Below are 16273 nucleotides of genomic sequence, written 5' to 3' on the forward strand. Positions count from 1 at the left end.
GATTGGGCCGGTTGCCCAGATGATAGTAGGTCTACCTCAGGGTACTGCACTTTTGTTGGTGGCAGCCTTGTTACTTGGCGTAGCAAGAAACAATCTGTAGTAGCTTGGTCTAGTGCAAAAGCTGAATTTCGGGCTATGGCCCATAGCATATGTGAACTTCTTTGGCTCCAAGGTCTTCTTCAGGATCTATGTGTCCCAATTGAGCTGCCTATGTGTCTATACTGTGATAGTAAATCAGCAATTAGCATTGCACATAACCCAGTTCAGCATGATCGAACAAAGCATGTAGAGGTTGATCGTCACTTCATCAAGGAGAAGTTAGAACAAGGAGTTATTTGTGTTCCATTTGTTTAGTCAGATGCACTGTTAGCTGATGTATTAACTAAGGCGCTTAGTGTTTAGAGTTTTATTCCTATTGTTAGCAAGTTGGGCAAGTTTGATATCTATACACCAACTTGAGGGGGAGTGTTGTAATATGGGAACAAGGGTAGAATTGTCCATTAGTGTTTTTTTTTTGTGAATAAAATAAATTACCAAACGAGGGAAAGAAAGAGGGGGAGAATACACAAGGGAAAAGGGAGAGGGGAGAGCTATACAAAGACTCCAGCCCTACAAGCCCTGAGGGGGCAGGCTAGGAGACTGAAAGGAAACATCAAGGCTCCAAAAAGCAACAATGTGCCTATTCCACAAGAGTGCCATGGCGAAGTGAGTGCAGCTTGGAGCTGACATCGAAGAAGATGGCTTTCTAAATCTTGTCGAAAGAGCGAGAGTTAGAGGTCCATCTTCTAAGATTTCTCTCCATCCAAATGTGAGAGATAACCGCCCCAAACACAAGTTTACCTTCTGAGTCATAGACAGAATTGCCTGAAAATGTCATATCCAACCAAAGCCACTCTTGGGCGAAGGGAAAAGATCTTCTTTGACGGGGCCAGTTGGAAAGAAGGGCTTTTTTCCAGATGGAGGAACAAGGGCAAGGAAAAAAGAGATGGTTGACGTCCTCAATACCAATCCAGCAAAGAATACAAGCGAGGGAGACAGGGATGTGACGGTTAAGGAGAAAGGCTTGGGTGGGGAGGCAATTGTGAAGGGCTCTCCAGATATTAAAGCTGTGGCGGGGGATGTGGCCTTTGAACCAAACAAGTTATGCCATAGGATAGAGGGAGCACGGGTTCTAACAAAGTCCTAAGCGGAGTTGCTGCTAAAGAGGTCATTGGGGGAAGGGGACCAAATGATCTTGTCCGTTAGAGAGGAGGGGTAGGAAGGGGGGGAGAGAGGCCCAAACCTGGGAGAGGCACAAGGGGAAGGGGGGGGGGGAGAACATTGGCCATTGGAAATAAGAGAAGACAGAGGGGAATGCTTGGGGATGCCCAAGGTGTAGACAATGCAGGCACCAAGATGATTAAAGAGGACACCTGAGGGATGCCAAGGATCAAGCCAAAGGGAGATGGATGAGCCATTGGCGATCTTGAAGGAGGTAGCTCGAAGGGCTAAAGGACGAAGGAGAAGGATTTTGCGCCAAACCGAAGGGGTATCTGCAGGGGATGGGGCCGACCAGATGGAGTCTTTTTTGAGGAGGTAGGACTAGACCCAATTGACCCAGATGGAGTCATGCTTAGAGGATATTTTCTAGATGAGCTTGAGGATACCTGCAGTATTGAAATCGCGAATCCTACGCATACCAAGACCTCCTTTAGATTTGGGGAGACAAATAGAAGCCCAGCTAATAGGGTGGAAGAATTTGGAGCATTCTTTGCCTTTCCAAAGGAAGGCACAGAATAGGGATTCCATAGCCTTAATTGTGGTTTTGGAGAGCCCATAAATACCGCACCAGTAGCTGTAGGAGGATTGGAGGACAGATCTGATGAGCTCAACCCTACCCGCGAAGGAGAGGAGTCTACCCTTCCAGAGTTGGAGGCGTTAACGGATGAGATCAAGCATGGGGATACAGTGATGACCAATCAACCTGGCAAGTATAAGGGGGAGGCCAAGGTATTTGACTAGAAGGGAGTCAAGGGAAAACCCCGTAAGACGGAGAAGAAGCTCCTTATCAGAATCAAAAACTCCTGAGAGGAAGATGTGAGACTTCAAGAGATTGATTCTGAGACCAGAGAGGCTTTCAAAGAGATGAAGAGAGGACATGATGGAAGAGATGGAGGAAGGGTCAGCCTTGGAGAAGATCATGAGGTCATCTGCAAAGGCAAGATGAGTGAGATTGAGAGCCTTGCATTTAGGAATGGGGGAAATGAGGAGCTGGTCGGTTTTGGATTGGATGCTCCTAGAAAGGACTTCAAGAGCAAGAGAGAAGAGAAAAGGAGAACGGGGGCATCCCTAACAAATTCCCATTAGGGTTTATTAGTGTCGCTCTAGGGGCATTATTGGATTTGTACCTCACAGCATTCTATTATAAATAAAGCTGGCTAGTGTCTAATAGACATAAGCTCAATTCCCCAAAACCATCACTATTGATCTGGGTTATAGGGAGTTTCTGAGTGTTTGACCCTGTTACAGGCCTGTGGCTGTACTGTTACTGTTGCTGTTTGTTAGTGTTTGGGGCTGAGATTATTTACCACAAGAGTTGAGTATTGTAATAAGTCCCAAGAGTTGATAACCTACTGGTATTTATTTACCTCTGAGTTCATTTTCTGATATAGTGTAAAAGTTTGAAATCAGTACCTGTTTGGGTATATTTATATGATCCTGCCTGGGTTTAGTGTCGTGATACCTAGCCCTACATTATCAGCATTATGATGCAGTGCTTTGGGTCCTTCGTTATCTTAAGCAATATCCGGGGCAGAGATTGTTCTTCATTAATCATGGTCACCGTGATAGTCATGGGTATTGTAATGCAGATTGGGATGGTGCTCATGACGATCACCGGTCTACCTCTGCCTACTGTATGTCCGTTGGGGAATAACCTTGTTACTTGCAAGAGTAAAAACAGTCAGTAGTTGCTCGATCATCTGCCAAAGCTGAGTATCACTCAATCCCATGCTACTTAAGAGTTAATGTGGCTCCGATATCTGTTATCTGATCTCAGCATCACTATTTCTTCTCCAATGCCTCTCCATTGCGACAATCAAGCAGCTATCAAGATTGCTGCAAATCCAGTGTTTCAAGAGAGGACGAAGCATATAGAGGTAGATTGCCATTTTGTTCCTTGAGAAGATTAGTTCCCTGGTGATCTCTACTCCTTTCACTTGATCGTTGGCAAGCTGGGTTTACTTGATTTGTGCACTCCAGCTTGAGGGGGACTGTTGGTGTTATTAGCGTAGGAAGTACTGCTCACTTTTTCCCAAACAGCAGCTAATGTAATCCTAGAATAGGAGATAATCCTACTAGGAGCCAGGTAAAATCAGGTTCTGGTCGAGTCTGCTGTTTGGGGCAGATTTGGGGCTATTTAGGGCAAATTTAGAGTTTAGAGCTAGGGTTAGGGGTGAATATGATATATGGTAATGATCAGCAGGTCTAGGGGATTATTTTATTATAAAAATATTGGGATTTGGATGAGTTTAAAATTCCTACAGAATTAGCGTTAGGGTTTGGGTGTTAGGTTTTAGGTTCTTGGGTGAAACTTAGGGTTTTGGATGGGAGTTTGAAGTTGGGTTTTGGGTCGAGTGTAGCTAGCAGTAGGAGGCTGGTTCGATCAGATTTTGGGAGGATTCTGTTGGTTAAGTTGGGCTGGACAGAATGTAGATTGATTTTAGGGTTTGGGGTTTTATGGGGAATGAGGGGAATTAGGGTTTAGATGATTAAAACAGAAATTAAAGGGGGACCGAATGGGGAAGGAGAAGGAATGGAAAACAGAATTTAAATTCAAACTTACCACAGGATTCCACCGGCAGCTGTTGAACAATGAAAGATGGAACCACCTTCAGAGAGAGAACCTCCCAGCCGTCACGGCGTAAGGAGTCACAGGAGATCCACCTGTCCTTCTTCCTTGATAGATCCACAAGGCAACACTCCAAGGAGCAGCAGCAGCAGCAGCAGCAGTAGCAATCAGCAGCCAGCAAACAGTCTTTTTTTTCTCAAATTTCAATTATGGTGAGCCCTCCACGATTTTGTTTATTTATAATAAGGCCATAGGCCAATTCCTACTACAAATTAAATACCTCTCCTTCACAAAATCTTGGAAGGGAGAGGTTTAAGTCTAATTAATTAATTAAAACAGTGTAATGACCTAACTACCCCTACAAACTTAAAATAAAAGAATCTAACTTAAAACAACTGATTTAAAAGAAGATTCCATACTAGCCAATAGGATTTAAGACCCTATTAGCCAATAGGAACACTTCACTTAAATTAGATCAATTGAACCAATTGGATGCAACCAATTTAAACCGGTTCAATTTAAAAAATAGAAAATAAACTAAGTATGGAAAATGCAAGCAAAATAAACCTAACCTATGGCTCCCTAATTAAATCCTAAGTTCAGGAATTCTTCTTCTTCTTCTTCTTCCTACTTGGAGCTGCATCAGCAGCGGTCCCGGATTTTTTGGAGATGTTTTTATATCTTAGGGGCAATTTTGTGCTTTTCGGGATTAGGGTTTCTCTATATGTAATGACTTGTGTTCAAGGGCATTTATGTCCTATTTATTTTTGAATCAATTTACCTGGTGCCAGAGTGAAGGTGCTATGAAAAGGCTACCTGCCACGAGACAGAGACCCTAGAGCAAAGTGGAGCCGCTTAGAAAAGGCTACCTAATCCAGAGTGGGACCACCGCTCTTGGGGAAAAGTGAACACTACTTCCTCTCCTAATAACACTAATAGTTTTATGAAAATTATTACAATTCAAATATAGATACACTACGAATAATAAGAGATTTTATTGCAAAGAAGGGTAAGAGAAGCACAAGGCATCCTGATTACAAAGCTCAAGAAGCCAAGGAGAGGAGAGAGGCCATATTGTCTGTCTTGCCACGAACAAAGCCTTCCTAGCTAGAGAGTGTGTAACTAAGTTTGCATCTCTAGATATATAACAAAAGGAACAGCTGGTGAACTTAGAAGATAGAAATTGAAAATCATCCACTAAGCTTGCAAGGTCCAGGGAGGGGGACCAAGAGGAGTCAGATAGTAGGGTAATCAACTCCAAACTGTCATATTCGACCGAAATAAAGGAGTATCCAGTCTCAAGCAACCATTTCATCCCGGAGATAACGGCCAGCGCTTCACCAATAGTAACCTCAGAGAAAGGTGCCGGTTCTGAGAGTGCAAAGAGGGGAACCCCATCATGATCATGTCCAACCATCCCTAGGCCTCCGCTATTTTCCTCCAAAGGAAGAGCTGCGTGGCAGTTCAATTTAAGGCAACCTGCTGCTGAGGGGATTCATTGCTTCGATCATGTATTCCCGGAGGGAGTTGTGGTCAGCTGGGATTTGTCCACCATTAGAGATACTGATAAATTCTCAAAAGACCCACTGAGCTTTAGACAAACTTCAACTGGAGTCCACTCTTTACCTTTGAAGATCAACTCATTTCGAGTGACCCAAAGATGCCAGCACACGAAGGAGAAAAGGCTAAGAACTTCAGCCCCCTCCTTCTTGTCAGGAAAGTGAAACTGATCCCAAACTGATAACAGTCGGATCATAGAGGGGGATCCAGTGTTTGGGACTATGAAGGACAATTCACTGCCAAACCATGTTACCCTGGCAAAAGGGCACTCAAGCAATATATGATCACTTGTCTCGATGATTTTTACTTGATTGATGGTAGAAAAGATTTAGCAATCAGTTGCAGTGTCAATATCCATTGTTTTTTAAATTAATATTTGATATGTATTAGAAGTAGACAATGATTAATTCATACTAGAACCGTAAAATAATAAAAGTCATATTCATTTCATTCGTATTCCAAAATAACCTTGTTTGGTTTCTTTATCCCATCAGTCAATCTTTCAGATGACAAGACATACAACCAAATAACAGTACTGATGGTGAGGCTAAAACAATATAAATAAATTTAATTTAAAAACAGATTTCACATCCTCAATAATTGAGATACATACTAAGAGGTCATGAGTTCAAATCTCCTTGTGGCCTATCTATCAAAAAAATAATAATTGAGAAATAAATAAAAGATAGACATTCAAATATCATTTTCACATACAATAAGTTCAGGCAGATATATGTTCACATTAATAAAAAAGGAAGATGGAGCAACCCAATAATATGGAGTAGGAAGAACATGCCAAATTGAGTGAGGGCCTGTTTTTGAGCGTTTAGATGCAGCGATTGCCCTCAAGTGAGAATGAGCTGAAGCAACATTAGTGGCAGTTGTGACTGTCGAAGGCCTCAGTACTTGATCAAGATCAGGTACATCTTGAGTGTCTGTCGAAGGTTTGGCCTTCATTTTAGCCTCCACATCTCCAACAAGTAGAGCCGCGGCACCAACTTCCAGGAAACCATGCGAACTTACATCTTGGGGCCTTGCAAAGCCATCTCTGTATTTTGGAGTATGGAAGCAACATCGCTAAGCAAACAAAATTTCTGGGCCACTACAAGAAAATCAAAGGTGAAGTGCAGAGTTCATTACCTTTCTGCCACGACTAGTGATGATTGTTGTTCTCCAAGCCACCGCCATTTAAAGGCATCCACAGAAATGTAGTCAATATCTTCCCAGCCCTCAACACTTTCAAGATTTGACAAGTTTGAAGAATATAAACTGGATGCCTCTTTTGTCTCAGGAGGTTCCCTGCTACTGGCAACCATAGGATTTAATTGGGAATTAAAGGATTTGTTCAACAAAGAAGACAACGTTGGGAGTAACTGTTTTGATGGAATGGAGGCCCCAGCAAAAACTGCTGGTTGGAATGACCTTCTTGGAAGATGTCGAGCCACAAGAGATCGAACATAATTTAATGACTTCACAAGTGTACCAGATGCAAAACTAGATGCTGGCAAAGAAGAAGGAAAAGCATTTCCAGAGGCTGATGCTCCAGAGTGTTGAGTAAATGATTTTGACCACGGTGATACTTTTCGGCTCATGCTAGGATCACCCTCGTAGATTGAATTTGCACAAAAAAAATCAATCTGCACCAAAGTCTGCTCATTGGGTACATATCTGCAAGGGGGAGGGGAGGAGAATGTCATAAAAATTCAACAACAAATTTTAAAGGTAATGCTTTTTCTTTTATGGAACACTAATGTCAGGATGGAAAATAACCTTCATCCCTCTGTATATGTGGCACAAATCCAAATGGGTCAAAAGACAACCAAATCTATAGGCTCTGATAAGCCCACAGATGAGATATTGCAGGTCAAACACAGACCAGAACAGATTAATCAATCCCTTGTATGGTTATTTGGGTTTTTCTGAACTAATATACGATTTTTCTGGATGTCCACAAGCATAGAATATCATTGGCTATAATCATCATACAGGTAACAGGTTGACTCATGGCCCATTATTTTCCCATACCCCAGCTGATCAATTTGACTAACAGACCTAGAGATGTCATATGTAGCTGTTGGATCATCAGTGATGCCCACATGCAGGAGAAATGCATAATTTCCACCCTCGCATAAATACCTATTTTCTTATGTTCTAAAATTCTACAGGACCTAATACCAAATATATGGCAATCAGGGGCAATACATTCCTCCCACCCCAGCATGACTGCATGAGTAGTTTATATTATTTCCTCTCAAACTAGGGAGGGTACGGATCTCTAGTTGCAGCCCTGCCTGTCCAACAAATGACAAATCTCCTTGTCACAATCAACCCCAAGCAATACTTACTTTGACCTTTTGATTTATTTCATTGTTTCATTCTTCTCGGTACATCTATCATTTAGGTTTATAAGCATTTTGATCTTTTGATTTCAATATTTAAGACTTTATTTTCTTGTTAAGCATGGTCAGTGTATTAGCCGTGTACAATGTCTTAATCAAGATTTTTTTGTGATCCTAGTAAGTAATAGAGCTATGAGTAAACTATAAATACAGCAAACAAACAATCTGTACTGTCAAATCTCTTGCCCAACTAAATAACTAATCGAGCCCAACCATTTAGTCCAATAGGGAGTCTAGAATAGATCAGAGTTCACTTCTCACCAGCATAACAAAAGGACTCTTTTGTGACCATTCCCATAGCTTTTATCAACAGGAAGATGTAGACACTTGACCATAGGATAGACAGCAGAAGCATCAGGTCAATGCTTTCTACAGCATATGGTTCACTAGTGAAAAGTAACATAATGGGCATGGGAACCATTGAGATAGTAAAGATGGTTTATGCATTAAATTACGATGTTCAATTGGTAAAGTGAATCTTTTCATGTATCTAAAACATCACCACTAATAAGAAATGAAGAATTTTACTGCTAGTAGAACTTACCGAAGAAGATATCGCTTCAGAAGTGCCACACACCTTCCAACAACAGCCGGGCTAGTGCAAATAATAATACACATTAGAATAAAAACCAATACTATCAATCAGAAAACACTCAATATAACTCCACAAAAGAAACACAGAATGGATGTTTGCGCAGGTTAAAACACCATAACATGCATTTCTAGGAAAACAAACATCCCACACACACATATGAAAACAATCAACTTTAATTTTCAATCTGGACTCTTATATTCACTGAATTTTTTATCTGCTTCAAGGAATGTTGCTAAAAACCGAAATACAATTAATCTAGTATTTGGAAATGCTCACCTTCGAAAGAAGGCTGCATGCTAACTTGTGGTCTATATCAATATTGTATGCCAAGCAAACTTCAACATTTGAAGTAGATACCACGAATCTTTATCAATATGTAAAGTGAATAAACAAGAAAGATTTTCACCAATATGTAACACAAGAAGATAAGATAAGCATCACTTTGGATCAGAGGAGTTTTAAGTACCATGACTAAGATATTTGCTTAATAGATCAGGATTAACTTTAATTTTGGCATTTTAGTTTCCAATGATATTAAGCAACTTTCATGTTTCCCTGGATTTGAGGCATCCACATGTTTGGGGGAGATTACAATTCCTGTGAATGCAGGAGGATGTGAAGAATAGGTGTCAGAAATGCAAATCATACTTCATGCTTATCCATGTTGTAATGATAACACCTGTTAGAGAACCAAAACCGAGAAATAGGAGAAGAATGAGATGGTGAAGAGAAGAGAACTGTCGAATATGACAGTCTCCCTCACCTTGTTTGTATTTATACTAAAAGATTACGTTAAGAGAGGGAACTCCTAATCATGTTAGGATTTCAAATTACAATAGGAAAAGAGAGAGAAAATAAGAAGCAGAACTAGGACTAGAAATAGTAACTCAAACTAGAACTAGGAAACTAAGACATAAACCTAAAATAAGAGAGATACGTGAGGAGGAGACGAATCTTGAGAATCAAGATATCCTCTTCTCCCCATGGTCTCAATATACTTCAACACTCCCCCTCAAGCTGGATCGTACAAATCACTTAGACCCAGCTTGGAACAACTTCTACAAAAAACAGGTCCAAACAGCGCCTTTGTAAACATATCACCAAGTTGATTGGTAGTAGAGACAAACGGAGTAACAATCAACTTCTTCATAAAAGCATCCCAAACAAAGTGACAATCAACCTCAATGTGCTTGGTCCTCTCATGAAAGATAGGGTTACTTGCAATATAAATAGCGGCTTGATTATCACAAAACATTTACATAGGCTGAGTGATGGGAAATCCCAATTCTTGGAGTAAGGATTTTACCCACAGCAATTCAGCTGTAGTATGTGTCATCGCTCGATATTCAGCTTCAGCACTTGATCGAGCAACGGTGGTTTGTTTCTTGCTTTTCCAGATGACTAAATTACCACCCACAAAGGTACAATAACCAGTAGTAGAACGCCTATCACCATCAGCACCAACCCAATCAGAATCAGAAAACCCAACCAAATTAGCATTCCGATTAGGTCAATAAATAAGAACTATACCAATTGTACTCTTCAGATATCGCAACACACGGCAAGCAGCATCCCAATGAACTTTCTTTGGACACTGCATAAATTGACTAATAACTCCAACGACAAAGGATATATCTGGGCGAGTAATTCTAAGATAAATAAGTTTGCCAACTAATCTTCTATATCGATGAACATCTGAAAAATCCTCACTCTCAATGGACACAAGTTTTTTATGAGGGTCCATGGGAGTATCTACTGGTTTGGAAGCAAGCATTTTAGTGTCAATCAGAAGATCAAGGACATATTTCCTTTGAGATAAGTTAACACCTTTCTTGCTTCGCAAAACCTCAATACCAAGAAAATATTTGAGAACACCTAAGTCTTTCATCTAAAAATGTTGATGAAGATATGCTTTAACTTGGGCAATACCAGACGCATCATTACCAGATATAATAATGTCATCCACATAGACTACCATCACCACTACCTTTGAATTCTGACGGCGAACAAAAACAGAATGGTCAAAATAACACTGTAAGAATCCAACCTGAGTAACAATGGAGTTGAACTTAACAAACCATGCTCTTGGAGATTGTTTCAACCCATAATTGCCTTACGAAGCTTGCAAACCTAGGTAGACTCCCCCTGAGTAACATGCCCTGGAGGTTGCTGCATATAAACCTCCTCTTGAAGATCACCATAGAGAAAGGCACTTTTTATATGCATTTGATATAAGGGCCAAAAAAAATTAATAGCCAGAGAAATAAGGATACAAAAAGAGTTCAGACAAGCAACGGGAGAGAAAGTCTCAAAGTAATCCACACCATATGTTTGAGTATAGCCTTTAGTAACCAAGCGGGCCTTCAACCGCTCAACAGAACCATCCAGACTATATTTGATAGTATAAAACCCACCGACAATTAACAAGAACCTTCCCAGCAAGTAATGAAACAAAAGTCCAAGTACTACAAGATAATAAAGCATCCATCTCAGTATCCATGGCAACCTTCCAACCAGGGTGAGAGAATGCCTAATGGTGATTGTGAGGAATAAAGTTAGTAGATAAAGCAGAATCAAGGGGTTGATAGTGGGAAGGAAGGTGAGAAATGGAAACATAGTGTTCAATAGGATAAATAGTTAAGGATTTGTGGGGTTTATGAGTACAAGAACGAGTATCTTTATGAACAGCAATGGGTAAGTCAATGGAGCCTTCAGCATCAGAGTCAGATTGAGTATCGGGCTGATCAGCGTCCGCTATAGTAGTAGGCAAGGCCAAAACATCAGAAGCAGCGTGGGATGGATCAGGTACAGGTGACGGAATAGTGGAAGTCGATATAGGAGCAGTGGTGGAGGGTATGGTCGGTGGTCGACGTCGATGCCAGTGATAAACTTGAATTGGTGTAGAGAGGGGAACGGTGATAGGTATTGGTGGACCTAAAAGATCTTCATTGTGCACTGTGTATGGTACAGGAGTAGGAGAAAAATAAAGAGTATTTTCAAAAAAGGTGACATCAACACTAATAATTTTTATTGGAAATGGGATCAAAGCATTTATACCCTTTTTGAGTACGAGAGTAACCAAGAAGAGACATTTAATAGACTGAGGAGATAGTTTATCGATGGAGGGATGAAGAATGTGCACAAAATACACACAACCAAAACACGTGATGGAGAGGAAAATAAAGGACTGTCGGGATAAAGAATAGAAAAAGGAATTTAATAATGTAAAACCGAGGACGGCATACAATTAATAAGATAACAAGCAGTGGGAACAGCATCACACCAAAAATGTTTGGAGACATTCATGTGGAGCATAATAGACCGGGCAACTTCTAGTAAGTGCTGATTTTTGCGTTCAGCCACACCATTTTGTTGTAGAGTATAAGAGCAGCTAATTTGGTGAATGATACCATGGGTGAGGCAAAAATCAAAATTTTCAGTTTGAGTGTACTCAAGAGCACTATCAGAACGAAAAAAAATTTTGGATGTAGCAAATATGAGTCTTTATTTCTTGATAAAAATATTTTAAATACAGTAGGAAATTGAGTCTAGTCTTTAATAAATAAACCCAAGTGGATCGAGAATAATTATCCACTAAACTAACAAAATAAGAAAATCCTAACCTATTACAAACTTGACATGGACCCCCAAATGTCAGAATGAACTAAAGAAAACAATGAAGAACTTCTAAGTACTGGCAGGAAAAGAGGCACGATGATGTTTGCCCAATTCACAAGCTTCACATTCAAAATGAGATGTGGACTTGCAACTAGGAACCATTAATTGGAGTTTAGGTATGGATGGGTAACCAAGGCGTAGATGTCATTGCATAGGGGATGGTATGGCAGTGGATGTAGCACTAGTGGAAGGTCCGGTGCCATCCAGGTAATACAGTCCATCACGCTTAAGCTCTCCACCAATCATCTTCCTTGTCTGAAGGTCTTGAAACACAATAAAAAGGATAAAAAGTTACAGAACAATTAAGGGACTTAGTAAGTTGCCTAACAAATAAAAAATTAAAAGGTAATTTAGGAACATGAAGAACATGAGACAAAGTCGTGGAGGATGTTGGAGAGACAGTTCCATGACCAATTACCTGAGTAGAGGATCCATTAGCAAGGATAACATTGGAAGAGGTTTGAATGGAATTTATAAAAGAGAATAAACTTGACTTACCAGCCATGTGACATCAAGCACCCGAATCAATAAACCATGAAGTAGAAGAAGGGAAAAAGGCAGCATTACCTTAAAAGCTAAAGTGGTGGTAGAGGTGGAGGCAGATGCAGCTTCAAGTGTTGGAGGTGTTTGACTAGCTAGTTGTAATCATCACGAGACACAGATGATGAAGTAGTAGAACTCTGGTTCATTTCACTGGTAGGTTTCTCAGTAGTAGTGTCAGTCGTGGTAGCATTGGCTAATTCATTCGCCCACTCAGGTTTTCCATGCTTGGCCTAACAAGTGTCTACTATATGATTTGATTTGCCACAATAAGAACACTGGAGGGAAGATTTGTCAATGGGTTGATGACCTGTACCTCTCCTTAGGATCACGATCAGGAGGATCATCTGTAATTTATTTCAGTTTGCCCTTGGCATGTATGTAAGCTTTTACTGCCTGGGCCCATAATAAATACTTTGAAACTCTGAAGAGTTTAATACTAGTTATCCGTACTTGGACATTGTCCATTGGTGGTTTAGGATCGGCCATTAAACCAGATTAGGGTTGATATAACCCAAAAACAGAAGCAGTATGTGCAGAAGTAACAAGATTAGGTTTTGATAACCTAAATCAGTAGCAGCATTATTGGTAGATCCAATAGCTAGAACAGCAGTGGTACTCTTAGCAGTACTAATAATAGCAGAAACAATAACCAGTGCAGTAGCAGCACTCTCGGCAGAATCAAAATTAGGGTTTATGAACCCAAATATGCAGAAATCAAAGCAACCAGCAGCAGGGGATATTAATCCCAACCCAGAGCAGCAAGATTAGATTGATGAGTGGTATTCTAGGAGAAGTATAACAAAAAGTCAATAAACTCACCAGAAAATTGGATCGATTGGAGAAGAAAAGAAATCCTGCGATATTGCCGTAGAGTTAAAAACAGAAATCTCTTGGAATAAACTTCAATCGTCAATAATAATCCATTGAATGTATAGGAAACATACGAAATCGCAGAAGTGGACTTCAAAAGATACCGCAGTCTGAGAAGGGACTTCTCCAATCGATCTTACATCAAGATATATAAGAGAACTGTAGTTTTCAATTGAAAACTCCATCTAGGGTTTAAACTGTATTAATATGCAGCATAGAGTGCTGCACCCCTTTAAGAGAAGCTGAAAGAAGAAACCTTCAAACCAGAATCGCAGAGGGACAACCAATTTAAAGGTTGTGCTCTGATACCATGTAACGCGAACACCTGTTAGAGAACCAGAACCGAGAAATAGGAGAAGAATGAGATGGTGAAGAGAAGAGAACTGTCGAATATGACAGTCTCCCTCACCTTGTTTGTATTTATACTAAAGGATTACATTAAGAAAGGTAATTTCTAATCATGTTAGGATTCCAAATTACAATAGGAAAAGAGAAAGAAAATAAGAAGCCTAACTAGGACTAGAAGTAGTAACTCAAACTAGGACTAGAAAACTAAGACATAAACCTAAAATAAGAGAGATACACGAGGAGGAGAGGATATCTCGATATCTTGTTCTCCCCATGGACTTGATATACTTCAACACATGTAACCTGATTCAATTAAGAACTGATCCAATTGATCCAATTCTTAGCAATTCGGATTAAAGATCTGAACGAAGTCTAAAAGAAAATGTATCTTTCGGAAATCAAGTTTTTTGAGTCTAGTCTGGAACCAGTAAGTGTCATCAAAGTAGCTAGATTTATAAGGAAAATCACCTTTATTAATGGTAATCTTGACACAGTATATCTGAAAAGTCAACTCAGAGCCACTCGTTGTTGGACCATGACTTTGCCTCGGTGATTACAAAGAAATACACCTAGTAAGAGATTAATGTGGAGGGAAAGATATGCCTTTAGATACGGTGGGCCAGATGCCTTCCTCTCCCCCCCCCCCCCCCAAAAAAAAAAAGCAGACAAGTAATGATTTACTGATAAAAAAATATAATAGTACACACTATTAATACAACACCATCACTACTGGAAAGAAACAACAGCCCAATACTACATAGGCTACGAAACGCAAACGTTCAGACCCTATTACATCACATAGGAATAACCTCCCCAAAACACAATCTATCCCAAACACCTTGCTTCTCTAAATCGTCCATCACCTCATGAGCACTTCTTGGAATCCAATGAAAATGAATATGCATTTGTGAGGCCGAAGATTTAACATGCATAGATCGAATTAGATAAGAGTAAAGCCAAGACTCTTAACTTGAAATCTGCATCCACCAGAACAAGTTAACCAAGTTTCCCTCTATAATGGCTAGATTGATTTCATCCTTGAGAGAAGTGTTTTCGTATGTTGATATCCACTGTTGCGGCCCTTACTTAACAGCTCGAGCTTTCGGGATTAGCGGTTGTAACATGGTATCACAGCCAGGAGGTCAGGTGTTCGATCCCTGGTTAGTTGAGGGGTTTGTAATATGTGTTGTTGTATCCCTACGCATTGTGCCCCTTAGTGCCACGTGATGGTATCATGTTCAGAGCTGTGTGGGGGGGTGGGGCTGTATGTGCGGGGGAGTGTTGATGTGTGTTGATATACATTGCTGTGGCCCTTAATTAACAGCTCTAGCTTTTGAGATAAGCAGTTGTAACAAGAAGCTCAACCCCCATTTTGAGAGCTGCCAATACTGCTCTAGTTGAATCCCCTTCCTCAATTGGCCCTGAAAACACCTACCACTGAGCCGCCAATTCTGCTCTGGTTGAATCCCCTTCCTCAATTAGCCCTGAAAACACCTACAACTGAACAGTCTGTTACAACCGTTTATCCCAAAAGCTCTAGTTGTTAAGTAAGGATCAACAACAATGTATATCAACTATAAGACCCCAAAATTTCAATTTGAGAATTTTAGAGAATTATTGATATTCTAATAATGTTAGGACTGCTTATTTTGTGTTAGTCTTAACCAAGAGATACATATACTGGAATACTAGAAATGGCATTTTCATAACTTAAAATCATGGTCAGTAATACAATTCACCCTTGGATAAATTATTGAAATTCTAAGGTTTATTTAATAATTAATATGTTGTAAGGGTTAGTAGCTAAGACTTAGAATTCGATCATGTGTTTTATAAATAGGGGATTAGACTAAGGCCCTAAGTTGGGTAATAATATGAGTTGTGCGTTGAGTTAGGTGAATCAACACATGGGTCTATAGAACCGAGCTGGTTTATGTAGAGTAAGGGTTAGACCATAGGTTGAACCTATAGGGTTCACCTTGAGGCCTATTTAAAGCTTAGTGTTGGGGAACGTTGAATAGTTCTCAACATTCACGTTAGAGAGGAGAAAAGGGGGAAAAGAGGGAAAGAGCCTTCCCTTGCAAAGTTGAGAGAGATGAGAGAAGATGGAGGTTCGGACTACTATGAGAAAGGGAGAAAATTGAGTTTACCATGTAGATGCATAATCGTAGACATCACACCTCTCACGATGGGGAAGCTTTGGAAGTAAGAATCACCTTAGAAATAATTTGGTTTTCAATCTAGGGGTTTGAAGTTTAGTTCAACTCTTGTAGTTAGTAAAATAATGTTAAATGTGTCATATTGTGGCCTTACATTTCAAAGAAACAACAAGAAGTGAGAAATCTCTGGTTGGGGTTTGGTTTCAAAGACAACCAAGGTATTGTTACCGGATTTAAAGTAAGATTAAGCTTATTTGTTTGATTCAAGCCTCTAAACAAGCTTTTTATGGTG

General features: G+C 40.1%; 1 protein-coding gene across 4 annotated transcripts in view; it reads right to left on the reverse strand.

Moving 5' to 3' along the window:
* Positions 1-16273, reverse strand: part of LOC122651756 — a 96203-nt gene that overhangs the window by 70011 nt on the left and 9919 nt on the right. For all 4 annotated transcript variants that reach the window (XM_043845283.1, XM_043845284.1, XM_043845281.1 and 1 more), the window contains 3 exons: positions 8333-8383; positions 6530-7057; positions 6186-6437 (listed from right to left, as the gene is read on the reverse strand). In XM_043845283.1, the coding sequence (XP_043701218.1) occupies positions 6186-6437; positions 6530-7057; positions 8333-8383 (831 nt within the window). The remainder of the gene's footprint in view (positions 1-6185; positions 6438-6529; positions 7058-8332; positions 8384-16273) is intronic.

Source organism: Telopea speciosissima, chromosome 2 (genome assembly GCF_018873765.1).
Source record: "Telopea speciosissima isolate NSW1024214 ecotype Mountain lineage chromosome 2, Tspe_v1, whole genome shotgun sequence".
Lineage (NCBI taxonomy): Eukaryota > Viridiplantae > Streptophyta > Magnoliopsida > Proteales > Proteaceae > Telopea > Telopea speciosissima.